This window comes from Oncorhynchus keta, chromosome 14, assembly GCF_023373465.1.
Source record: "Oncorhynchus keta strain PuntledgeMale-10-30-2019 chromosome 14, Oket_V2, whole genome shotgun sequence".
NCBI lineage: Eukaryota > Metazoa > Chordata > Actinopteri > Salmoniformes > Salmonidae > Oncorhynchus > Oncorhynchus keta.
Genome location: NC_068434.1, coordinates 56,007,436 through 56,034,184, shown reverse-complemented (window position 1 = coordinate 56,034,184; position 26,749 = coordinate 56,007,436). Strand labels below are relative to the sequence as shown.

The window sequence follows — 26,749 nt, the reverse complement described above, 5'->3', positions numbered from 1 at the left end:
CATCGTTATGTTTGGAGGAAAAAGGGGGAGGCTTGCAAGCCTGAAGAACACCATCTCAACCGTGACGCCCAGGGGTGACAGCATCATGTTTTGGGATGGTGATTTGCTTCAGGAGGGACTGGTGCACTTCACAAAATAGACAGCATCATGAGGCTTATTATGTGGATATATTGAAGCAACATCTCAAGACATCAGTCAGGAAGTCAAAGCTTGGTCGCAAATGGGTCTTCCAAATGGACAATGACTACAAGCAACCTTCCAAAGTTGTGGCAAAATGGCTTAAGGACAACAAAGTCAAGGTATTGAAGTGGCCTTCACAAAGCCAGGCTATAGCCTGTTTTTCTGGGGATTCGGTGAGGGTATAGAGAGAGTGAGAAAGTCTCTCCCCGTTCCTGTTCTGCCGCTGGCGATTCAAATATGAATTATTCTTCCTTAATATGTTTTTCACGCAGGGAGCTTCATTGACAATGTAGATTCTTTTTTGTCTTCCCTTTTGTCTTCCCTCTGTTAGCAAAAGGTAAATTACTGGTGGACATGTGTCCTTACATGACTTTAGGTCTTAAGAGGGACATCTGAAAACAATTTTTTTCTTAAACCTTTGGACCACCATATATAAAAAGACTGACATCTTACTTTCCTATAAAGTTCTTACCTCAGAGTTTCCTGTGCCTTAGAAACAAAGCCTGGCACGTAAAAGCCACTAGAAACGAAAGGATCGGAGGATCATTTAAATCAGAGAGGGTTCATTTGTCAAACGGGCTGACAAGCACACCTTAATCAAACACACTACCAATTGACCATGTTTTCAACAAGCTGCCAGTCAGTGTGATACACTACACTCAAAGTCAGCACTTGCGTGGGGTTTCCAGCTCTATCTACTCAATTAGGAGACACACATACACTCGACATGGGCATGATTTAAGGCGGGCACACACGCCCCGAATCAGACCTGTCACACACGCTCAGCACATCTATTTCAGTCCTGGGCCAGGTGGGAGAGTGGAAAGCAACACTGTGGAATTGGTTTACGGAGATGCACTGCAAACACAAACACTTGTACAGATACACACGCAAAAAAAGTTGCACACACACACACACACGCGCGCGCGCGCGTTCACACCCACTCACACAAACGCATTCAGACAAACGTATGCATTCCTACTTACTTACACTCTAGCACAAATACACACACAGAAAGAATGAGTAGGTGTGTTGGCCTCAGGCCCTTCCGTAATCTGTATCCATATCCATTCTCATTTGCAGCTCTCATTATACTGGGCTTGAAAAGAGAACAAGGAGAGCGGAGGCCTCAACACTCGTATCAGTGAGAATGTGGAGGAGAAACATCACTCAATGGAGCCAACCACAGCCACAGTGTAACACAGAGGGAGAGTGACAGAGACCGCTTTACATCAGTAAATTCCACCACAGAAACACAGCCACGCCAGGCCTACAGCCACGAGCCAAGATGCAAAGAAAAAGCACACCAAAAAGAGACAAAGGATTCTCTCTCAGACTCACTTTCTTTCTTTTTTTTAAAGACAAAGCGAATGCTCGGCTCGCTCGGTTAATATTTTATCACTCCACTTAGATCAGCATGAATTATTCAGATAAAGGCGTTTACAATTAAAAGCTCTGCCAATCACAGCTTCCTCGTGGGATTCGAAAGGAATCTCATTTTACACCACCACAGCTAGAGCTGGGACGATAAAGAGAAAAGGATAGACACCGACCACTTATCGCAGGCACTTTGCTGATATCGTTCATTACGATAAGTAGCCTATAATAGAGAAACGTGAAGTTTGAAATGAAATAAGTTCGCTAATATGGGTGATTGTTAATGGGGGGATTCCACAGTAACAGATGTTTCACTTAAAAAAGTATGCCAAACAAAAACCATTGATATCAAAGTTTAACAAACTCTATGCACCAGGACAACGTTGAACAATTTACACAGATGCTAAATTTGGTTACAGAAATACGGTAAAATGTCCCTCAGTTTTTTTATGCGACCACGTCCAAAACCTCTTAAATATATCTGCTCCGAATTAAGATTCAAAGATGTCTGCAATAGGGTGTCAGCTATGACATGATACAATGAATTAGACATGTTTTATTTTGGTTATTGAACTACAGTGGGTGAAGTGGATTTACATTCGGTAATGGAATGACGTTCCCTGATCGGTACTACAGTGGTTCGTCCTTTAAAAGTTGCAGCGTACTGCGACACACGACACATGGTGCCGCAGAATTGCCAACCACTGGTACCATTAATGCTAGTTAGTGCTAGTTTGACCACCAGAGGGCATCTTTGAGAAGTATTTGATCGACTTCAATAGTGGCTGTACTAATTTAAAAAAAAAAATCTGGGCATCCCGGGTGGCGCAGTGGTTAAGGGCCACCAGAGGCTCTGGGTTTGTGCCCAGGCTCTGTCGTAACCGGCCATGGCCGGGAGGTCCGTTGGGCGATGCACAGTTGGCGGGGTTAGGGGGAGGGATTGGCCGGTAGGGATATCCTTGTCTCATCACGCACCAGCGACCCCTGTGGCGGGCCGGGTGCAGGGCGCGCTAACCAAGGTTGCCAGGTGCACGGTGTTTCCTCCGACACATTGGTGCGGCTGGCTTCCGGGTTGGATGGCGCTGTGTTAAGAAGCAGTATGGCTTGGTTGGGTTGTGTATCGGAGGAGGCATGACTTTCAACCTTCGTCTCTCCCGAGCCCGTACGGGAGTTGTAGCGATGAGACAAGATAGTAGCTACTAACAATTGGATACCATGAAATTGGGGAGGAAAAAGGGGGTAAAATTCAACAACAACAACAACAAAAAACTCAGCAAAAACAGAAACGTCCCTTTTTCAGGACCCTGTCATTCAAAGATAATTTGTAAAAATCCAAATTACTTCACAGATCTTCATTGTAAAGGGTTTAAACACTGTTTCCAATGCTTGTTCAATGAACCATAAACAATTCATGAACATGCACCTGTGGAACGGTCGTTAAGACACTAACAGCTTACAGACGGTAGGCAAAAAAAAAAGAAGTTAGGACACTACTAAAGAGGCCTTTCTACAGTCTCTGAAAAAACACCAAAAGAAAGATGCTCAGGGTCCCTGCTCATCTCCGTGAACGTGCCTTAGACATGCTGCAAGGAGGCATGAGGACTGAGGATGTGGCCAGGGCAATAAATTGCAATGTCCGTACTGTGAGATGCCTAAGACAGCACTACAGGGAGACAGGACAGACAGCTGATCGTCCTCGCAGTGGCAGACCACGTGTAACAACACCTGCACAGGATCGGTACATCCGAACATCACACCTGCGGGACAGGTAGGGTACGGCCACAACAACCTGAGTTACACCAGGAACGCACAATCCCAACATCAGTGCTCAGACTGTCCACAATAGGCTGAGACAGGCTGGACTGGGGGCTTGTAGGCCTGTTGTAAGGCAGGTCCTCACCAAACATCACCGGCAACAACGTTGCCTATGGGCACAAAGCTTTTTTTCCGCACTGTATATATATATGCCTGCATTTTTTTTATTGACTCTTATAGTAGTTTTCATTTGACACACAATTATGTCAAATGAAAGTGTAACTATTCCCTCCGCAAGGCAATCAAACAAGCTAAGCGTCAGTATAGAGACAAAGTAGAGTCGCAATTCAACGGACATATTCAATCAATCCCTATACCAGTCTGCTGTTCCCACATGCTTCAAGAGGGCCACCATTGTTCCTGTTCCCAAGAAAGCTAAGGTAACTGAGCTTAACGACTACCGCCCCGTAGCACTCACTTCCATCATCATGAAGTGCTTTGAGAGACTAGTCAAGGACCATATCACCTTCACCCTACCTGACACCCAAGACCCACTCCAATTTGCTTACCGCCCAAATAGGTCCACAGACGATGCAATCTCAACCACACTGTACACTGCCCTAACCCATCTGGACAAGAGGAATACCTATGTGAGAATGCTGTTCATCACCATAGTACCCTCCAAACTCGTCATCAAGCTCGAGACCCTGGGTCTCGACCCCGCCCTGTGCAACTGGGTACTGGACTTCCTGATGGGCCGCCCCCAGGTGGTGAGGGTAGGTGACAACATCTCCACCCCGCTGATCCTCAACACTGGGGCCCCACAAGGGTGCGTTCTGAGCCCTCTCCTGTACTCCCTGTTCACCCACGACTGCGTGGCCACACACGCCTCCAACTCAATCATCAAGTTTGCGGACGACACTACAGTGGTAGGCTTGATTACCAACAACGACGAGACGGCCTACAGGGAGGAGGTGAGGGTCCTCGGAGTGTGGTGTCAGGAAAATAACCTCACACTCAACGTCAACAAAACTAAGGAGATGATTTTGGACTTCAGGAAACAGCAGAGGGAGCACCCCCCTATCCACATCGATGGGACAGTAGTGGAGAGGGTAGTAAGTTAAGTTCCTCGGCGTACACATCACAGACAAACTGAATTGGTCCACCCACACAGACAGCATCGTGAAGAAGGCGCAGTAGAGCCTCTTCAACCTCAGGAGGCTGAAGAAATTTGTCTTGTCACCAAAAACACTCACAAACTTCTACAGATGCACAATCGAGAGCATCCTGTCGGGCTGTATCACCGCCTGGTACGGCACCTGCTCCGCCCACAACTGTAAGGCTCTCCAGAGGGTAGTGAGGTCTGCACAACGCATCACCGGGAGCAAACTACTTGCCCTCCAGGACACCTACACCACCCGATATCACAGGAAGGCCATAAAGATCATCAAGGACAACAACCACCCGAGCCACTACCTGTTCACCCCGCTATCATCCAGAAGGCGAGGTCAGTACAGGTGCATCGAAGCTGGGACCGAGAGACTGAAAACAGCTTCTATCTCAAGGCCATCAGACTGTTAAACAGCCACCACTAACATTGAGTGACTGCTACCAACACACTGACTCAACTCCAGCCACTTTAATAATGGGAATTGATGGAAATTGATGTAAAATATATCACTAGCCATTTTAAACAATGCTACTTAATATAATGTTTACATACCCTACATTATCCATCTCATATGTATATACTGTACTCTATCATCTACTGCATCTTTTTTTTAATTTTTTTAATTTTACCCCTTTTTCTCCCCAATTTCATGGTATCCAATTGTTGTAGTAGCTACTATCTTGTCTCATCGCTACAACTCCTGTACGGGCTCAGGAGAGACGAAGTTTGAAAGTCATGCGTCCTCCGAAACACAAACCAACCAAGCCGCACTGCTTCTTAACACAGTGCGCATCCAACCCGGAAGCCAGCCGCACCAATGCGCCGGAGGAAACACCATGCGCCTGGCCACCTTGGCTAGCGCACACTGCGCCCAGCCCGCCACAGGAGTCGCTGGTGCGCGATGAGACAAGGACACCCCTACCGACCAAGCCCTCCGAATCAAATCAAATCAAATTGTATTTGTCACATACACATGGTTAGCAGATGTTAATGCGAGTGTAGCGAAATGCTTGTGCTTCTAATTCCGACAATGCAGTAATAACCAACAAGTAATCTAACTAACAATTCCAAAACTACTGTCTTATACACAGTGTAAGGGGATAAAGAATATGTACATAAAGATATATGAATGAGTGATGGTACAGAGCAGCATAGGCTCTACAGTAGATGGTATCGAGTACAGTATATACATATGAGATGAGTATGTAAACAAAGTGGCATAGTCAAAGTGGATAGTGATACATGTATTACATAAAGATGCAGTAGATGATATAGAGTACAGTGTATACATATGAGATGAGTATGTAAACAAAGTGGCATAGTTTAAAGTGGCTAGTGATACATGTATTACATAAGGATGCAGTAGATGATATAGAGTACAGTATATACGTATGCATATGAGATGAATAATGTAGGGTATGTAAACATTATATTAGGTAGCATTGTTTAAAGTGGCTAGTGATATTTACATTTACATTTAAGTCATTTAGCAGACGCTCTTATCCAGAGCGACTTACAAATTGGTGCAAACACCTATGACAACCAGTGGAACAGCCACTTGCATCTAAATCTTGTTGGGGGGGAGAAGGGGGGTGAGAAGGATTACTTACCCTTACTTACCCTATCCTAGGTATTCCTTGAAGAGGTGGGGTTTCAGGTGTCTCCGGAAGGTGGTGATTGACTCCGCTGTCCTGGCATCGTGAGGGAGTTTGTTCCACCATTGGGGGGCCAGAGCAGCGAACAGTTTTGACTGGGCTGAGCGGGAACTGTACTTCCTCAGTGGTAGGGAGGCGAGCAGGCCAGAGGTGGATGAACGCAGTGCCCTTGTTTGGGTGTAGGGCCTGATCAGGGCCTGGAGGTACTGAGGTGCCGTTCCCCTCACAGCTCCGAAGGCGAGCACCATGGTCTTGTAGCGGATGCGAGCTTCAACTGGAAGCCAGTGGAGAGAGCGGAGGAGCGGGGTGACGTGAGAGAACTTGGGAAGGTTGAACACCAGACGGGCTGCGGCGTTCTGGATGAGTTGTAGGGGTTTAATGGCACAGGCAGGGAGCCCAGCCAACAGCGAGTTGCAGTAGTCAAGACGGGAGATGACAAGTGCCTGGATTAGGACCTGCGCCGCTTCCTGTGTGAGGCAGGGTCGTACTCTGCGGATGTTGTAGAGCATGAACCTACAGGAACGGGACACCGCCTTGATGTTAGTTGAGAACGTCAGGGTGTTGTCCAGGATCACGCCAAGGTTCTTAGCGCTCTGGGAGGAGGACACAATGGAGTTGTCAACCGTGATGGCGAGATCATGGAACGGGCAGTCCTTCCCCGGGAGGAAGAGGAGCTCCGTCTTGCTGAGGTTCAGCTTGAGGTGGTGATCCGTCATCCACACTGATATGTCTGCCAGACATGCAGAGATGCGATTCGCCACCTGGTCATCAGAAGGGGGAAAGGAGAAGATTAATTGTGTGTCGTCTGCATAGCAATGATAGGAGAGACCATGTGAGGTTATGACAGAGCCAAGTGACTTGGTGTATAGCGAGAATAAGAGAGGGCCTAGAACAGAGCCCTGGGGGACACCAGTGGTGAGAGCGCGTGGTGAGGTATGTTGTACATCATTTCCCATCAATTCCCATTATTAAAGTGGCTGGAGTTGAGTCAGTGTCAGTGTGTTGGCAGCAGCCACTCAATGTTAGTGTTGGCTGTTTAACAGTCTGATGGCCTTGAGATAGAAGCTGTTTTTCAGTCTCTCGGTCCCAGCTTTGATGCACCTGTACTGACCTGGCCTTCTGGATGATAGCGGGGTAAACAGGCAGTGCCTCGGGTGGTTGTTGTCCTTATGGCCTTCCTGTAACATCGGGTGGTGTAGGTGTCCTGGAGGGCATGTAGTTTGCCCCCGGTGATGCGTTGTGCAGACCTCACTACCTACTCTGGAGAGCCTTACGGTTGTGGGCAGAGCCCTCACCTCCTCCCTGTAGGCTGTCTCGTCGTTGTTGGTAATCAAGCCTACCACTGTTGTCGTCCGCAAACTTGATGATTGAGTTGGAGGCGTGCGTGGCCACGCAGTCGTGGGTGAACAGGGAGTACAGGAGAGGGCTCAGAACGCACCCTTGTGGGGCCCCAGTATTGAGGATCAACGGGGTGGAGATGTTGTTGCCTACCCTCACCACCTGGGGGCGGCCCGTCAGGAAGTCCAGTACCCAGTTGCACAGGGCGGGGTCGAGACCCAGGGTCTCGAGCTTGATAACGAGCTTGGAGGGTACTATGGTGTTGAATGCCGAGCTGTAGTCGATGAACAGCATTCTCACATAGGTATTCCTCTTGTCCAGATGGGTTAGGGCAGTGTGCAGTGTGGTTGAGATTGCATCGTCTGTTGACCTATTTGGGCGGTAAGCAAATTGGAGTGGGTCTAGGGTGTCAGGTAGGGTGGAGGTGATATGGTCCTTGACTAGTCTCTCAAAGCACTTCATGATGACGGAAGTGAGTGCTACGGGGCGGTAGTCGTTAAGCTCAGTTACCTTAGCTTTCTTGGGAACAGGAACAATGGTGGCCCTCTTGAAGCATGTGGGAACAGCAGACTGGTATAGGGATTGATTGAATATGTCCGTAAACACACCGGCCAGCTGGTCTGCGCATGCTCTGAGGGCGCGGCTGGGGATGCCGTCTGGGCCTGCAGCCTTGCGAGGGTTAACACGTTTAAATGTTTTACTCACCTCGGCTGCACTGAAGGAGAGTCCGCATGTTTCCGTTGCAGGCCGTGTCAGTGGCACTGTATTGTCCTCAAAGCGGGCAAAAAAGTAATTTAGTCTGCCTGGGAGCAAGACATCCTGGTCCGTGACTGGGCTGGTTTTCTTCTTGTAGTCCGTGATTGACTGTAGACCCTGCCACATACCTCTTGTGTCTGAGCCGTTGAATTGAGATTCTACTTTGTCTCTATACCGACGCTTAGCTTGTTTGATTGCCATGCGGAGGGAATAGCTGCACTGTTTGTATTCGGTCATGTTACCAGTCACCTTGCCCTGATTAAAAGCAGTGGTTCGTGCTTTCAGTTTCACGCGGATGCTGCCATCAATCAACGGTTTCTGGTTAGGGAATGTTTTAATCGTTGCTATGGGAACAACAAATTCAACGCACGTTCTAACGAACTCGCACACCGAATCAGCGTATTCGTCAATGTTGTTATCTGACGCAATACGAAACATATCCCAGTCCACGTGATGGAAGCAGTCTTGGAGTGTGGAATCAGCTTGGTCGGACCAGCGTTGGACAGACCTCAGCGTGGGAGCCTCCCGTTTTAGTTTCTGTCTGTAGGCAGGGATCAACAAAATGGAGTTGTGGTCAGCTTTTCCGAAAGGAGGGCAGGGCAGGGCCTTATATGCGTCGCGAAGTTAGAGTAACAATGATCCATCTAACCCGGGCGACGCTAGGCCAATTGTGCGTCGCCCCACGGACCTCCCGGTCGCGGCCGGTTACGACAGAGCCTGGGCGCGAACCCAGGGACTCTGATGGTACAGCTGGCGCTGCAGTACAGCGCCCTTAACCACTGCGCCACCCGGGAGGCCCCATCTACTGCATCTTTATGTAATACGTGTATCACTAGCCACTTTAAACTATGCCACTTTGTTTACATACCCTACATTACTCATCTCATATGTATATACTGTACTCGATACCATCTACTGCATCTTGCCTATGCCGCTCTGTACCATCACTCATTCATATATCTTTATGTACATATTCTTTATCCCTTTACACCTGTGTGTATAAGGTAGTAGTTTTGGAATTGTTAGGTTAGATTACTCGTTGGTTATTACTGCATTGTCGGAACTAGAAGCACAAGCATTTCGCTACACCCGCATTAACATCTGCTAACCATGTGTATGTGACAAATACATTTGATTTGATTTTATTTGATTTGACGTGCTCCTACAGTATGAACTTCACATTGGTGCTCATGGGTCCTTTTAGATGGAAATGGCCTGGGACAATTGATGGCGAAAACAATCAAAACTATGCACTTTGCACCGTTTTAACATATGCTTTCTTGACCATGGTTCACTTGTAAAACTCAATGTTACTTCTCTGGTAAAAAAATAAATAAAAAAAAATATATATATATATATATAGTAGTTTAAGGGTAATAACAAAAACTATGGTGCATATTGTTATAAACCTATCATTCTATTTATCATTATTGCATCAATTTACAGAGATATGGATTTTTGTCCACATCACCCAACACTAACCACAGCAGAGGTCTGGAAAAGTGGGGATCTTGGAGGAGAAGAGAAACGGGGGATCTTGGATGAGTTCACACCTCCATTAATTTAGCAGATGGTGCCAGTGTGTTAACGAGTTGGGGGAGGGGTCTGCTATGGTGTCACACATTATGGGGTGTGTGTGTGTGTGTGTGGGGGGTCTTTTAAGCCGAGTCCGGCTAGGCGCGAGCCGAACTGAAGCATGCTGATGCCTTAAGTGTGCGTTCGTGCATATACTTGTACAGTGCATTCTGAAAGTATTCAGTCCCCTTGACTTTTTCCACATTTTGTTGTATACAGCCTTGTTCTAAAATGGATTAAAATGTTTTTTCTCCTTCAATCTACACACAATATCCATAATGCAAAAAGTGTTTTTTAGAAATGTTTGCAAATAGTAAAAAAAATAAAAAAAGTAATGACGTTTACATAAGTATTCAGACCCTTTACCCAGTGAACCACCTTTGGCAGCGATTACAGCCTCGAGTCTTCTTGGGCATGACGTTACACGCTTGGCACACATGTATTTGGGGAGTTTCTCCCATTCTTCTCTGTAGATCCTCTCAGGCACCTTCAGGTTAGATGGGGAGCGTTGCTGCACAGCCATTTTCAGGTCTCACCAGAGATGTTCGATCGGGTTCAAGTCAGGGCTCTGGCTGGGCCACATTGAGACTTGTCCCGAAGACACTCCTGCGTTGTCCTGGCTGTGTGCTTAGGGTCGTTGTCCTGTTGGAAGGTGAATGCTCCGGAGCAGGTTTTTCTGAACATTGCTTCTTTCATCTTTCCCTTGATACTGAATAGTCTCTCAGTCCCTGCCTCAGACAACATCCCAACAGCATGATGCTGCCACCACCATGCTTCACCATAGGAATGGTGCCAGGTTTCCTCCATTCAGGCTAAAGAGTTCAATCTTGGTCTCATCAAACCAGAGAATCTTGTTTCTCATGGTCTGAGAGTCCTTTAGGTGCCTTTTGGTAAACTCCAAGCGGGCTGTCATGTTACCATTGGGTTCTTGGTCACCTCCCTAACCAAGGCCCCTTCTCCCCCGATATGCTCGGTTTGGCTGACCAGCCAGCTCTCGGAAGAGTCTTGGTGGTTCCAAACTTCTTCCATTTAATGATGGAGGCCACCGTGTTCTTGGGGACCTTCAATGCTGCAGACATTTTTTGGTACCCTTCCCCAGATCTGTGCCTCAACACAATCCTGTCTCGAGCTCTACAGACAATTCCTTTGACCTCATGGCTTGGTTTTTGCTCTGACATCCACTGTTATCTGTGGGACCTTATATAGACAGGTGTGTGCGCGCGCCTTTCCAAATCATGTCCAATCAATTGAATTTACCACAGGTGGACTCCATTCAAGTTGTAGAAACATCTCAAGGATGATCAGTGGAAACAGGATGCACCTGAGCTCAATTTCGAATCTCTGAATACTTATGTAAATAAGGTATTACTGTTTTTCATTTTTATTAAAATGTGCAAACATTTCTAAAAACCTGTTTTCGCATTGTCATTATGGGCTATTGTGTGTAGATTGATGTAGAAAATCAATTTTAGTTTAAGACTATTAGGTAATAAAATGTAGAAAAAGTGAAGGGGTCCGAATTACTTTCCGGATGCAATGTATGTGCCTGTACCCCTTGAGGCCCCTGTGACTGTTTTAATGACAAATCTGGCCCTTTAAAATTGTGTTGTAATGATGAGAGCTCCATTTCAAAAGTGATAATCAATCCTAATGTACAGCATGCAAAATACATTAAATGTCTTATGGATACAATGTACAGGAAGCGTATGAAGGAACTTTCACTGAATTTTCTGTGTGGGCATTTAGATTCTTCCTCGGGTTGAATAACCGATTTTTCTGACATATTTTATAGACAGATTGGCTAACAACGTCACTAAAATTATGTGTGCACTTCAATGTTAATTTTTATTTATTTCACCTTTATTTAACCAGGTAGGCAAGTTGAGAACAAGTGTCACGTTCTGACCTTAGTTCCTTTGTGGTGTCTTTGTTTTAGTATGGTCAGGGCGTGAGTTGGGTGGGCAGTCTATGTTCTTTTTCTATGATTTGGTATTTCTGTGTTTGGCCTGGTATGATTCTCAATCAGAGGCAGCTGTCAATCGTTGTCCCTGATTGAGAACCATACTTAGGCAGCCTGTTTTTACCCTTGTTTAGTGTGGTTTGCACCTGACGGAGCTGTTTCGGTTGTGGTTTTTTTTTTTTCCTTTCTTTTTTTGATGTTGTTCAGTTTAAGTAAATAACATGAACAAGTACCACGCCGCGGTTTGGTCCTCACCTTCTTCCACCGACGACCGTTAAAACAAGTTCTAATTTACAACTGCGACCTGGCCAAGATAAAGCAAAGCAGCTCGACACATAACAACACAGAGTTACACATGGAGTAAAACAAACATACAGTCAATAATACAGTAGAAAACAAGTATATATACAATGTGAACAAATGAGGTGAGATAAGGGAGGTAGGGCAATAAATAGGCCATGGTGGCGAAGTAAATACAATATAGCAATTTAAACACTGGAAAGGTCGATTTTCAGGTAGATGAATATGCAGCAGATGAATGTTCAAAGTAGAAATACTGGGGTGCAAAGGAGCAAGATAAATAAATAAAATAAAAGATGGGTTGTTATGATACTGAATGATCGGATAGCTATCAACAATGACAAGAAGCTGCCTGGTGGCCCATTTCAGCTCATTGTACTGCATCTTGTCATTGATACAATGTCTTGTTTTGACTGATGTCATGTCTATGCTAATATGGCTCAAATTCGCAAGCTGGCTAATCAACAACTGTAACAATATATTTGAGAGACAACAAGTGCTCATTGTGCAAATGTATATGTTTTCCATAGACATTGAGACAAAATAGTCTACGTGTTCTCAATCTAAGCAAACCCCGTCTGTTTTGCCCCATAGTTGCGCACGCATCGGTTTTGTTGCCAAACATCAACCTGTCTATACAGTGCCGCATACAGGTACCTGCCAAAATAAATGAGGGATACAAAGTGTATTGAAAGCAGGTGATTCCACACAGGTGTGGTTAATAAGTAAATTAAGCAATTCATATCCCATCAGGCTTAGGGTCATGTATAAAAATTCTGGGCAGGCGATTATTTTGGCTATCATGGCTATGCCCCCATCCAGAGGGCTTGAGTCGTCACTGAATCATTTTATTAGCATGAAAATTATGTAAACCATATGCCATGGCCGTCTGTCAGCAGATCTTAACCCAATTGAACACTTATGGGAGACTCTAGAGCAGCGCCTGAGACTGCGTTTTCCACCACCATCAACAACACACCAAATGACGGAATTTATTGTGAAAGAATAGTGTCGCATCCCTCCAATACAGTTCCAGACACTTGTAGAATCTACGCTAAGGTGCACTGAAGCCGTTCTGGCTTGTCGTGGCCAAGCGCCCTATTAAGACACTTTATGTTGATGTTTCCTTCATTTTGGCAGTTACCTGTATGTGTGTGTTCTCCATCTGACAGACAAGCGAGGGAGCTAGGGTTAAGGTGACCAGGGGTCATAATCAGTGATGGCTCTGGCAGAGAGAGAGGGGATACACGCAGACAAACTGCACACTCAAATCTGTGTGTGTGCAGTCAGAGACTGAAAGTAAACCTGCCCACTCTGGGACACTTTAGAGAGAGATGAGAAAGTCAATTTTTCTCATGTCTGTCAGCAAAGAAGAATGATGACTTCCTTCTGATCATCAGAGGACCCTTGGAGACCACAGGACTAAGACATCATAAAAACACTGAGGTCCATCAAAACAACCCCCCCCCCCCTTTCCCACACAATCAAAAAATGATATCCTTGATCCTTAAATTAACTACTTTCTCAGAACCCACAACCATAGCTCAACTTGAAATCTCATAACCACCCCATCACAGCCCCCGCCCTTCTCGCACACAGCTGATATAACTCACAGCCACACAGAAACAAACAGTGTTTTTTTTATTTATTTTTTATTTGGGGAAACAAAGTAACTAGATTAGATTTTTCCCTTGTGTAACCTTTGACAAAAAAATAAATGTTTAGATCATATCTGCCTAAACCCTTTCCAGCAAGGCAGTTGGTATTCATTCCAGGAATAACAGTAGAAGTATTGCAGCAGGTAGTGACTGTGGAGATCATCTAAAAAGAGCTGGGGGCGCTTTATACTGTATATGCGGTGATGACAAACAAAATGGGTGACATTGGTTCAGCAGGAGTCTAAACTAATATCTACACTGGCTTATGTCCAATACACACACACACACACACACACACACACACACACACACACACACACACACACACACACACACACACACACACACACACACACACACACACACACACACACACACACATACAAACAAGCAAACACACACACACCTCAACACAACAAATAATGACATTTCTGAACCCAGCTCACCTCTCTCTCTATCTCTATCTCTCCTTGTTGACCAGTGTTGAAATGGGTAAAGACAGAGATTGTGCGGCTTAGAGCCCAGCCAGGAAGGGGTCAGAGATGTAAAGGCTTGAGATTCAGACAAAGAGGTCACAAAAAGCAGAAGATTTAGATTTAAGTATTGGATTTGCCCACAAAAGACTCCAAAATGTCCAGTTCCAACTCTCTGGAAGGCACAATAATAGCCTATGACTGTTCCTTATAACGTATGTATTTATATTGTATCACCTCCTCCAACTCTTCTATATAAGGCTTTATTATTCTTGTAGATCTCTGACTCTGCAATCCAATAATATGAACAGCTTCTATAGCATAGGCCTATAGAAACACAGAGAAAGCTCCAGCTCTATGGATTGCTCTGGATTATGCTAGAGTTGTTGATTATATCGGGTTAGCCTACCTAAATAAACTACCGTATGGGATTATTTTGGGTAACGTACGTACGTATCATCTAGTTGTTCATACAAACACGTCTCTCAAAGTGTTCTATGCATGAGTGCAGCCATCAGAACATTCTCGTCAATAACACTGCGCTTCCTCATTTGCTCGCGAACAGGCTACATCAAAATCATATCACGAACCCGCATACCTCGTGCGCTATCCTCAGATGACAGAACTGTTGCGATGGATATGCCTTGATGTATCTTCCTTGGCGGGACTATCCCCCTGGCGGGACTTGACCGATCGATCGCCGTGATCAATGATTGGGTTTATCGAATCCCCTATTATTGGTCTCTGTAACTTCTATACTTGTTCCATCTGCCGGTCGACATCGATGCACAGTGGGTACGGGAAGACAGCTGTTCGCTTTCAACCAGTGACTATCAATCGCACCGCGAGCCTTTCACTCACTTGCGCCCTGAGAGAGAGAGGAGGATATTTGCGAGTACACTACAACCTCTAGTGTTCGCAAATTCAACAGACATTATGGCCCAATCCCAAATAGATCACAAGTGTCAAACTAATTCCACGGAGGGACGATTGTCTGCGGGATTTCGCTCCTCCCTTGTCCTCGATTGATAAATTAAGGTCACTAATTAATTAGTAAGGCAAAAACTAGAACTTGCAGACACTAGGCCCTCCATGGAATGAGTTTGACACCCCTGCCCTAGACCCTACTACAACCTATGCATTTGTGGAGATAAGAAAGGGTTTCAAAGGTGTAAGCAATATGGTATTTAGCTCCACTTACTAACTGATGCATTACTGTGGGCTCGGTGGAAGTTTCATCATGTTGTTTACACTTGTCAAATCCTCTGAAATCTTCACAGGGGTTAGGGCAGAGATCATGAATTCAAAGAAGATGGTCAGGGTGGCCGCTGCCTGAACATAATGAAAAATAATTTGTAGACTGCAAATTGATCACAAGAAGCTCAAACAGATATGAAACATAATCATTTCAAACCTTGCTTACATTTGGATATGATCATATACAGAGGCGTCATGTACCCCAACAATCTGAGGGGGCACAAAGTACGTGAGGATGGCTGGAGGGCAGTAGGAACACCCGTCCTGAAGTTGGAGAAGGTTGCATTTTCCAAACAAATGATATAGCAGTTTCCTGCACTCTAGAGTCATAATCATTATGCTAATTTTATGTAAAAAAAAATAAGTATTTTTCTGGATATTTAAGCATACCTCTTGAGCTGTCTGTATCGTCCTGACTGGTGGTTCTTTTTTTTAAAGAAATGAAATATGCTTCTCTGCATCTCTGCTAAAATCTGGGTAAAATATTGAAATTAATGTGAGTCTAATTCAGTACATTTAATTATTACTTGATTTTCTTAAGGTGGCAATATGTAACTTTTTGGGCGACCAGACCAAATTCACATAGAAATGTGAGCTATAGATCTATCATTCTCCTTGAAAATAAGTTTAAGAAGCTGTATATCTGTTCTATGTGTGTTATTTCTATGCTTTCCACTCTTAAGTTATGTTTTTGCATATTTTACTTTTGCTTTTATACACCAGCTTCAGCAGCTGAAACAACAATATATATGGTTATGGAAATTACATTTTACATGGAATAACTATTATCGACAGCAGGTATTCCCAATCTGGGTTTCCCCTGCAATGCCGTCGGGGGTAAACCAAACAAAAATGTGAAAAAGCTGTCTACTACATACCATCACAGACTGATGCTGGCACTAAGACCGCACTCAATGAGCTGTAGTCTGCCGTAAGCAAACAGGAAAACAGTCACCCAGAGGCGGCACTCCTAGTGGCCAGGGACTTTAATGCAGGGAAACTTAAATCCGTTTTACCAAATTTCTATCAGCATGTTAGATGTGCAACCAGAGGGGAAAAAAACTCTGGACCACCTTTACTCCACACAAAGAGACGCATACAAAGCTCTCCCTCGCCCTCCATTTGGCAAATCTGACCATAATTTGATCCTCCTGACTCCTGGTTACAAGCGAAAATTAAAGCAGGAAGCACCAGTGACTCGATCAATAAAAAAGTGGTCAGATGAAGCAGATGCTAAGCTACAGAACTGTTTTGCTAGCACAGGCTGAATATGTTCCGGCATTCTCCGATGTTATTGAGGAGTACACCACATCAGTCATTGGCTTCATCAATAAGTGCATCGATGACGTCGTACCCACAGTGACCATACGTACATACCCCAACCAGAAGCCATGGATTACAGGCAACATCCACACTGAGCTAAAGGCTAGTGCTGCCGCATTCAAGGAGCGGGCCACTAATCCGGAAGCTTATAACCTCTCCCTGTCCGAGTCTGTAAAATCAAAATTTTAAGCAGACCATCATAGTCCCTGTGCCAAAGAACACTAAGGTAACCTGCCTAAATGACTTACGACCCGTAGCACTCATGTCTGTAGCCATGAAGTGCTTTGAAAGGCTGGTCATGGCTCAAATCAACACCATTATCCAAGAAGCCTTAGAAACACCATAATTTGCATACTGCCCCAACAGATCCACAGATGATGCAATCTCTTTTGCACTCCACACTGCCCTTTCCCACCTGGACAAAAGGAACATCTATGTGAGAATGTTATTTATTGACTACAGCTCAGCGTTCAACACCATAGTGCCCTCAATGCTCATCACTAAGCTAAGGACCCTGGGACTATACTCCTCTGCTACTGTATCCTGGACTACCTGACGGCCGCCCCCACCTATTAAGGGTAGGTAACAACACATCCGCCACGCTGATCCTCAACACAGGGGCCCCTCAGGGGTGCGTGCTCAGTCCTCTCCCTCGACGTGATCAAGACACTCATTCATATATCCTTATGTACATATTCTTTATCCCCTTACACTGTGTATAAGACAGTAGTTTTGGAATTGTTAGTTAGATTACTTGTTGGTTATCACTGCATTGTCGGAACTAGAAGCACAAGCATTTCGCTACACTCGCATTAACATCTGCTAACCATGTGTATGTGACAAATAAAATTGGATTTGATTTGATTTGTTTTGACAAAGGTGATGATTGTGAATTACAGGAGAAAGAGGACCGGACACACCCCCATTCTCATCGACTGGACTGTAGTGGAGCAGGTTGAAAGCTTCAAGTTCCTTGGTGTCCACATCACCAACAAACTAACATTGTCCAAGCACACCAGGACAGTCGTGAAGAGGGCACAAGAAAACCTATTCCCCCTCAGGACACTGAAAAGATTTGACATGGGTCCTCAGATCCTCAAAAGGTTTTACAGCTGAAACATGGTTGCATCACTGCCTGGTATGGAAACTGCTCGGCATCCGACCGCAAGGCACTACAGTGGGTAGTGCATACACTCCATTACATCACTGGGTCTAAGCTTCCTGGCAAGCTGTACCAGAGCACCAAGTCTAGGTCCAAGAGGCTTCTTAACAGCTTCTACCCTCAAGCCATAAGACTCCTGAACATCTAATCAAATGGCTACCCGGACTATTTGCATTGTCCCCCGCTGCTGCTACTCTGTTGTTTTCATCTATGCATAGTCACTTTAATAAGTCTACCTACATATACATTTTACTAACCGGTGTCCCTGCACATTGACTCTGTACTGGTAGCCCCTGTATATAGTCTTGTTATTGTTATTTTACTGCTGCTCTTCAATTACTTTTTACTTTAATTTCTTATCCATATTCATATGTTTTTATTGTTTTTTTAACTGCATTGTTTGTTAGGGGCTCTTAACTAAGCATTTCACTGTAAGGTGTTGTATTTGGCGCATGTGACTAATCAAATTGGATTTCTTTCAAGCACACCCTTCTCATTAACCTGTGAGTTGTTCACAATGTTTGATAAACAAATTAGGTTTTATATTTAAAATGGCGAAATAAAGAGCAAAATTATTGATTATTATTATACACTGCTCAAAAAAATAAAGGGAAGACTAAAATAACACATCCTAGATCTGAATGAATGAAATATTATTATTAAATACTTTTTTCTTTACATAGTTGAATGTGCTGACAACAAAATCACACAAAAATGATCAATGGAAATCAAATTTTTCAACCCATGGAGGTCTGGATTTGGAGTCACACTCAAAATGAAAGTGGAAAACCACACTACAGGCTGATCCAACTTTGATGTAATGTCCTTAAAACAAGTCAAAATGAGGCTCAGTAGTGTGTGTGGCCTCAACGTGCCTGTATGGCCTCCCTACAATGCCTGTGCATGCTCCTGATGAGATGGCGGATGGTCTCCTGAGGGATCTCCTCCCAGACCTGGACTAAAGCATCCGTCAACTCCTGGACAGTCTGTGGTGGAACGTGGCGTTGGTGGATGGAGCGAGACATGATGTCCCAGATGTGCTCAATTGGATTCAGGTCTGGGGAACCGGCGGGCCAGTCCATAGCATCAATGCCTTCCTCTTGCAGGAACTTCTGACACACTCCAGCCACATGAGGTCTAGCATTGTCTTGCATTAGGAGGAACCCAGGGCCAAACGCACCAGCATATAGTCTCACAAGGGGTCTGGGGATCTCATCTCGGTACCTAATGGCAGTCAGGCTACCTCTGGCAAGCACATGGAGGGCTGTTCGGCCCCCCAAAGAAATGCCACCCCACACCATGACTGACCCACCGCCAAACCGGTCATGCTGGAGGATGTTGCAGGCAGCAGAACGTTCTCCACGGCATCTCCAGAGTCAGTGTGAACCTGCTTTCATCTGTGAAGAACACAGGGCGCCAGTGTCAAATTTGCCGATCTTGGTGTTCTCTGGCAAATGCCAAACGTCCTGCATGGTGTTGGGCTGTAAGCACAACCCCCACCTGTGGACATCGGGCCCTCATACCACCCTCATGGAGTCTGTTTCTGACCGTTTGAGCAGACTCATACACATTTGTGGCCTGCTGGAGGTCATTTTGCAGGGCTCTGGCAGTGCTCGTCCTTGCACAAAGGCGGAGGTAGCGGTCCTGCTGCTGGGTTGTTGCCCTCCTACGGCCTCCTCCACATCTCCTGTTGTACTGGCCTGTCTCCTGGTAGCGCCTCCATGCTCTGGACACTACGCTGACAGACACAGCAAACCTTCTTGCCACAGCTCGCATTGATGTGCCATCCTGGATGAGCTGCACTACCTGAGCCACTTCTGTGGGTTGTAGTCTCCGTCTCATGCTACCACTAGAGTGAAAGCACCGCTAGCATTCAAAAGTGACCAAAACATCAGCCAGGAAGCATAGGAACTGAGAAGTGGTCTGTGGTCCCCACCTGAAGATCCACTCCTTTATTGGGGGTGTCTTGCTAATTGCCTATAATTTCCACCTGTTGTCCATTCCATTTGCACAACAGCATGTGAAATTTATTGTCAATCAGTGTTGCTTCCTAAGTGGACAGTTTGATTTCACAGAAGTGTGATTGACTTGGAGTTACATTGTGTTGTTTAAGTGTTCCCTTTATTTTTTTGAGCAGTGTATTATTATTTGTGCCCTGGTCCTACAAGAGCTCTTTGTCACTTCCCACGAGCCGGGTTGTGACAAAAATTCGCTCTCATTCTTATGTTTAATACATGTATTGTATAGTGTGTGTGTGTGTGTGGCAGGCTTACAAAGAAGGCAAAAAATAAGAGAGCCCCTGACCCTGGTGCCAGAGGGGTATGGGACTATAAAAGGTTTGGAACCACTGATCTACACTATACTAGCTTATTTTGTCACATAAACTGAAATTAGGCAAACTATTAAGGTTGTACCAATCAGGAAATGGCGAAGCGAGTTCTGCATAGTGCAATTTTAAGTCCACCAACCTTGCCAGCACGTATGCCAGCTAAGATAGTTAGACAAGCTAGGTACTCTAACATAATTGAAATGGCTCCTTGATAGCTAGTTATGTGGTTGGGAGACTGGGAACATATCTGGGCTAGCAAAAGCCAACTTCATAAAATTGCTAGATGGGTTGTAATAAACTCAGGAAAAATAAACATCCCTTTTCAGGACCCTGTCTTTCAAAGATAATTCACAAAAATCCAAATAACTTCACAGATCTTCATTATAAAGGGTTTAAACACTTTCCCATGCTTGTTCAATGAACCATAAAACATAAATGAATATACACCTGTGGAACGGTCGTTAAGACACTAACAGCTTAAAGACAGAAGCCAATTAAGTACACTAATATAACAACTAAAGAGGCCTTTCTACTGACTATGAAAAACAACAAAAGAAAGATGCCCAGGGTTCCTGCTCATCTACGTGAACGAGACAGCGCAAAGACAGCGATACAGGGAGACAGGACAGACAGCTGATCGTCCTCGCAGTGACAGACCACGTGTATCAACACCTGCACAGGATCGTACATCCGAACATCACACCTGCGGGACAGGTACAGGATGCCCGAGTTATAACAGGAACGCACAATCCCAACATCAGTGCTCAGACTGTCCACAATAGTCTGAGAAAGGCTGGACTGAGGGCTTGTAGGCCTGTTGTAAGGCAGGTCCTCACCAGACATCACCGGCAACAACGACGCCTATGAGCACAAACCCACTGTCGCTGGACCAGACAGGACTGGCAAAAAGTGCTCTTCACTGACGAGTCGCGGTTTTGTCTCACCACGGGTGATGGTCGGATTTGCGTTTATCGTCGAAGAAATGAGCTTAACACCGAGGCCTGTACTCTGGAGCGGGATCGATTTGGAGGTGGAGGGTCCGTCATGGTCTGGGGCGGTGTGTCACAGCATCATCAGACTGAGCTTGTTGTCATTGCAGACGACCTCAACGCTGTGCGTTACAGGGAAGACAGTCTCCTCCCCCCTCATGTGGTACCCTTACTGCAGGCTCATCCTGACATGACCCTCCAGCAATATAATGCCACCAGCCATACTTTTAGTTTAGTTTAGTTTATTTTATTTTTACAGGGACAGTGCACACCGGCTAATTTTCAACCGCAGTCCCTGGGCAGGTTATTAAAAACAATTACAATATAGACAATAGCACCATAGACATAGCAACATAGCAACATAGGATAAGCAAGACATAGCATACAGACAGAGCAACGTAGAACAAAAAGCAGCAAGACAAAATTCATAAAAGCAACAAAGTTGCTTGTTCTCTGCATGATTTCCTGCAAGACAGGAATGTCAGTGTTCAGCCATGGCCAGCGAAGAGCCCGGATCTCAATCCCATTGAGTATGTATGGGACCTGTTAGATCGGAGGGTGAAGGCTAGGGCCAGGTCCATTCCCCCCAGAAATATCCTGAAACTTGTAGGTGCCTTGGTGGAAGAGTGGGGTAACATTTCACAGCAAGAACTGGCAAATCTGGTGCAGTCCATGAGGTGGAGTTGCACTGCTTTACTTAATGCAGCTGGTGGCCACACCAGACACTGACTGTTACTTTTGATTTTGAACCCCCCTTTGTTTTCAGGGACACATTATTCAATATCTGTTAGTCACATGTCTGTCGAACTTGTTGAGTTTATGTCTCAGTTGTTGAATCTTGTTATGTTCATACAAATATTTACACATGTTAGGTTTGCTGAAAATAAACACAGTTGACAGTGAGATGTTGTCTCTTTTTTGCTGAGTTTATGACAGAGAAACAATAACAGGACAAATGTGTCGGGGCATGTGTCCCTTTGCCCCCTATGGTCATGACGCCTCTATATTATGCATGGGAATACTTTGGAACAGATTTCCAAAATTAAATCCACTGGGAGCTGATTTGCAGGTTAAATAACAAAACAATTTATATAAAATATAAATAAGGGGGCTAAATTCGGCCCGTTGGGGAACCCTGACGTAGGGTCTAGGGGTCGATTTGGGATTGGGTTTGTAAAGCAATTATAGGATGTAGGGTATTAGATCAGTGAGGCTTGCCAGGCTACTAGGCGATAGCCTATGTGGGTGAACTATGATTGCTGACTGTTAGGTTATATTTCCAATTTGTCTAATTTAAAATAGACTAAAGGTCTATTTGTTATGCACGGATATGATTGCAGTGTAATACTGCAATGATCCTCACTGTATTAGCCATGTTACAATTCCCATTAAGTGAGTTAACCCTCATGCGTATGGTGATGCGTAGCGTGTTTGCCTTTCATGCCAGTGACCTGGTTTCACTTCCCTGTTGTGCTGTTTGCTACACTGGTGGCAGAAGTGGGATGGTGCCCGTGAGGCCATCAGAGAGATGTGTATATGTGAGGGACTTTGTATAGAGTAAGGGGGTAATGTAGTAACCTCAACCCAACACCTAAAGACCTCATCTAGGAGGTTAAGTTGTTGGCTTGAAAGTTGCTGGACCAGGGTTTGAGTCCTAGTCTGGGTTAGCAGTCTACCCCTTCCTCTAGCCCTGAAGATCTGCAACAAACTAGCAATGTGCGAGGCTGGTACCAAGCCTCATCGTCACACATTCATATAAGTCCGAGAGTGAATTTAAAAAAATGTACCTCACGAAAATAGTTAATTTTGGACTATATATTTATCTAGTCTAACCTACTGCAGAATTCACTGGTATCTCACAAAACCAGAGGGATAAACAGACCATAGTCTCGAGGTAGATAGGTTACTGGGATTAGAGATAGTCTATGTGTAATTTGGTCTAGATGAAAGTAGATTTGAAGAGATTAAGGGTGAAATTGTTTCTATAAATGACCTCTCAGCTGTGCTGTCTTCCTATCAAATCCTCTTATGGAAGCACTGTGAGATAAAGAGGCTTGCTCTACAACCCTGAACTCAGTCCTGCTGTATAGAAGATAATAGGTCATATCACAGCAAAGGTCATGGCATGTCAGTGTAGAGGCACCCTCTGAGGTGGTTGACAACAAATCAAATGAAAATCCTATTTTATTTGTCACAGACACGTGTTTAGCAGTTATTGCGGGTGTAGCGAAATGCTTGTGTTACAAGCTCCAACATTGCAGTAATATCTAACAAGCAATATATAACAATACACACAATCTAAAGTAAAGGAATGGAATTAAGAATATATAAACATTGGGATGAGCAATTCTGGAGTGGCATAGACTAAGATATATATATATATTTTTTACCTTTATTTAACAAGGCAAGTCAGTTAAGAAAAAAATCTTATTTTCAATGACGCCTAAGAACAGTGGGTTAACTGCCTGTTCGGGGGCAGAACGACAGATGTTTAACTTGTCAGCACAGGAATTTGAACTTGCAACCTTCCGGTTATTAGTCCAACACTCTAACCACTAGGCTACCCTGCCACCCCGTACAGACAGAGTAGAATAGGATAGAATACAGTACATACATATGAGATGAGTAATGCAAAATATGTAAACATCATTAAAGTGACCAGTGATTTTAAATCTATGTATAATGTGCTAGTGATGGCTATTTAACAGTCTGATGACCATGACGTAGAAGCTGTTTTTCACACTCTTGGTCCCATCTTTGATGCACATGTACTGACCTCGCCTTCTGGATGATAGCGGGGTGAACAGGCACTGTCTCATGTGGCTGTTGTTGACTATGCTAAGCTATAGTTAATGAACAGCATTCTTACATAGGTATTCCTCTTGTCCAAATGGGATAGGGCTGTGTGCAATGCGATGGCGAATGCATCGTCTGTGGATCTATTGGGGCGGTAAGGAAATTGAAGTGGGTCTATGGTGTCAGGGAAGGTAAGGTAGAGGTGACATGATCCTTGACTAGTCTCCCAAAGCACTTCATGATGACAGAAGTGAGTGCTACAGGTTGATATTCATTTAGTTCAGTTCCCTTTGCTTTCCTGGGTACAGGAACAATGGTGGACATCTTGAAGCATGTGGGGAAAGCAGACTGGGATACGGAGAGACTGAATATGTCCATAAACACTCTGTAATGGTCCTGTGTGTAGCTGGTGTAGAGAGTCAGGCGCCGAACAGCAAATATGAGTAATCAACGTACTTTTACTCAAAATGACAAATGTACAAAGTAACATTACGAGCACTCCATCACGGACCGAAAATATAATGAACAATCAATCACAAATACAACATGGGGAACAGAGGGTTAAATAATATACAAGTAATTAAAATGTTTTTTTTAACCTTTATTTAACTAGGAAAGCCAGTTATGAACAAATTCTTATTTTCAATGACAGTGGGTTAACTGCCTGTTCAGGGGCAGAATGACAGATTTGTACAACAGGGATTTGAACTTGCAACCTACTGGTTACTAATCCAATGCTCTAACCACTAGGCTACCCTGCCACCGCAGCAATAGATTGAGTGAAGCCAGGTGTAATAATACAAATACAGAACAAATGGAAAATAAAAAGTGGATCGGAGGTGGCTTGAAAGTCGGTGACGTCGCCCGCCGAACACCGCCCAAACGGCGGAAGTCGTGACACACTCCAGCCAGCTGGTCAGTGCATGCTATGAGGACACAGCTAGGGATGCTGTCTGGGCTGCCACACTTGCAAGGGTTAACACGCTTAAACGTTTTACTCACTTCAGCCACGGAGAAGCGCAGCCACCAGTCCAGGCCGCGTTGGTGGCACTGTGTTATCCTCAAAGCGGGCGAATAAGGTGTTTAGCTTGTCCGGAAGCAAGACGTCGGTGTGTGCAACGTGGCTGGTTTTCCCTTTGTGGTCTGTGATTGTCTGTGACCCTGCCACATACATCCCGTGTCTGAGCCGTTAAATTGCGACTCCACTTTGTCTCTATAATGTCATTTTGCCTATTTGATTGTCTTACTGAGAGACAAACATTGTAGTTATTATACAGCCATATTCCCAGTAACCTTGCTATGGTTAAATGCGATGGTTCGCGCTTTCAGTTTTGCGGGAATGCTGGCATCTATCCACGGTTTCTGGTTAGAGTAGGTTTTTTATAGCCACAACATCTCCTATACACTTCCTGATAAACTCAGTCACCGTATCAGTATATTTGTCTATGTTGTTCTCGGAAGCTGCCCAGAACATATCCCGGTCTGGGTGATCAAAACAATCATGAAGCATGGATTCTGATTGGTCAGACCAGTGTTGAATAGTCCTAAGCATGGGTACTTCCTCTTTGAGTTTCTGCCTATAGCAAAATGCCGTTGTGATCTGATTTGCCGAAGGGGGGTCGGGTGAGGGCCTTGTCGGCATCCCAGAAGTTGGAGTAGCAGTGGTTGAGTGTTTCAGCAGCCCGAGTACTGCAGTCAATGTGTTGATAGAACTTACCGTTTTCATCAAATTTACTGTGTTAAAATCCCATGCTATAATAAATAAGGATATATGGTTTCCAGTTTATGTAAAGTCCTGTGAAGTTCTTTGAGGGCCGTCATTAAATCGGCTTGAGGGGGAATATACACGGCTGTGGCTATAACTGAAGAGAATTCTCTTGGGAGGTAATATGGTCGGCATTTGATTGTGGGGTATTCTAGGTCGGGTGAACAAAAGGACTTGAGTTCCTGTATGTTATCACAATCACACTATGAGTAGTTAATCAGGAAACATACAACCCCACCCTTCTTCTTCCCAGAGAGATATTTATTCCTGTCTGTGCGATGAACTGAGAACCCAATTGACTGGACCGACTCAGACATTATATCCTGAGAGAGCCATGTTTCTGTGAAACCGAGCATGTTACAATTCCTGATGTCTCTCTGCATGGAAATCCTTACCTTGAGCTCGTCAACTTTTTAATCCAGAGACTGAACATTAGCGAGTAATATACTCGGAAGAGGTGGGTGGTGTGTGCACCTCCTGAGTCAGACTAAAAGTCTACTCGGAGTATCTCTTTTCAGCCTCTGGAATCAGTTAAATTGCCCTGGAGGGTACGAACAAAGGATCCGATTCGGGAAAGTAGTATTCCTGGTAGTAATGCTGACAATGCTGGTGAGTTACCGTCGCTCTGATATCCAAAAGTTCTTCCCTGCTATATGTAATACCACAAAAAATGGATGCGGCTAATAATGTAAGAAATAACACATAATAAAACAAATTACTGCAAAGTTTCCTAAGAGCTAGAAGCTGGAATCCGTTTTTCAGGGGAAATAGAAAGAGAGCCTGTGATGCGACTTCCTCTTCTTGACGTTAACAAGGTGACACTCAATCTTAACTCCTCCACATTTACTGGATTGGTTGAACAGTGTAGAAGAGAATCTCCCCAACATTGTTTTATTTTCTCCTTGTCAGGACTAGGTTGAAACTCTGCTC

General features: G+C 44.7%; 1 protein-coding gene across 1 annotated transcript in view; it reads right to left on the bottom strand.

Moving 5' to 3' along the window:
* Window positions 1-6,078: 6,078 nt before the first annotated feature.
* Window positions 6,079-26,749, bottom strand: part of LOC127907315 (uncharacterized) — a 340,804-nt gene continuing 320,133 nt past the window's right edge. Inside the window, exon 2 of the mRNA XM_052461940.1 lies at window positions 6,079-6,899. Coding sequence (XP_052317900.1) covers window positions 6,105-6,854 — 750 coding nt within the window. The 5' untranslated portion in view covers window positions 6,855-6,899 and the 3' untranslated portion in view covers window positions 6,079-6,104. The remainder of the gene's footprint in view (window positions 6,900-26,749) is intronic.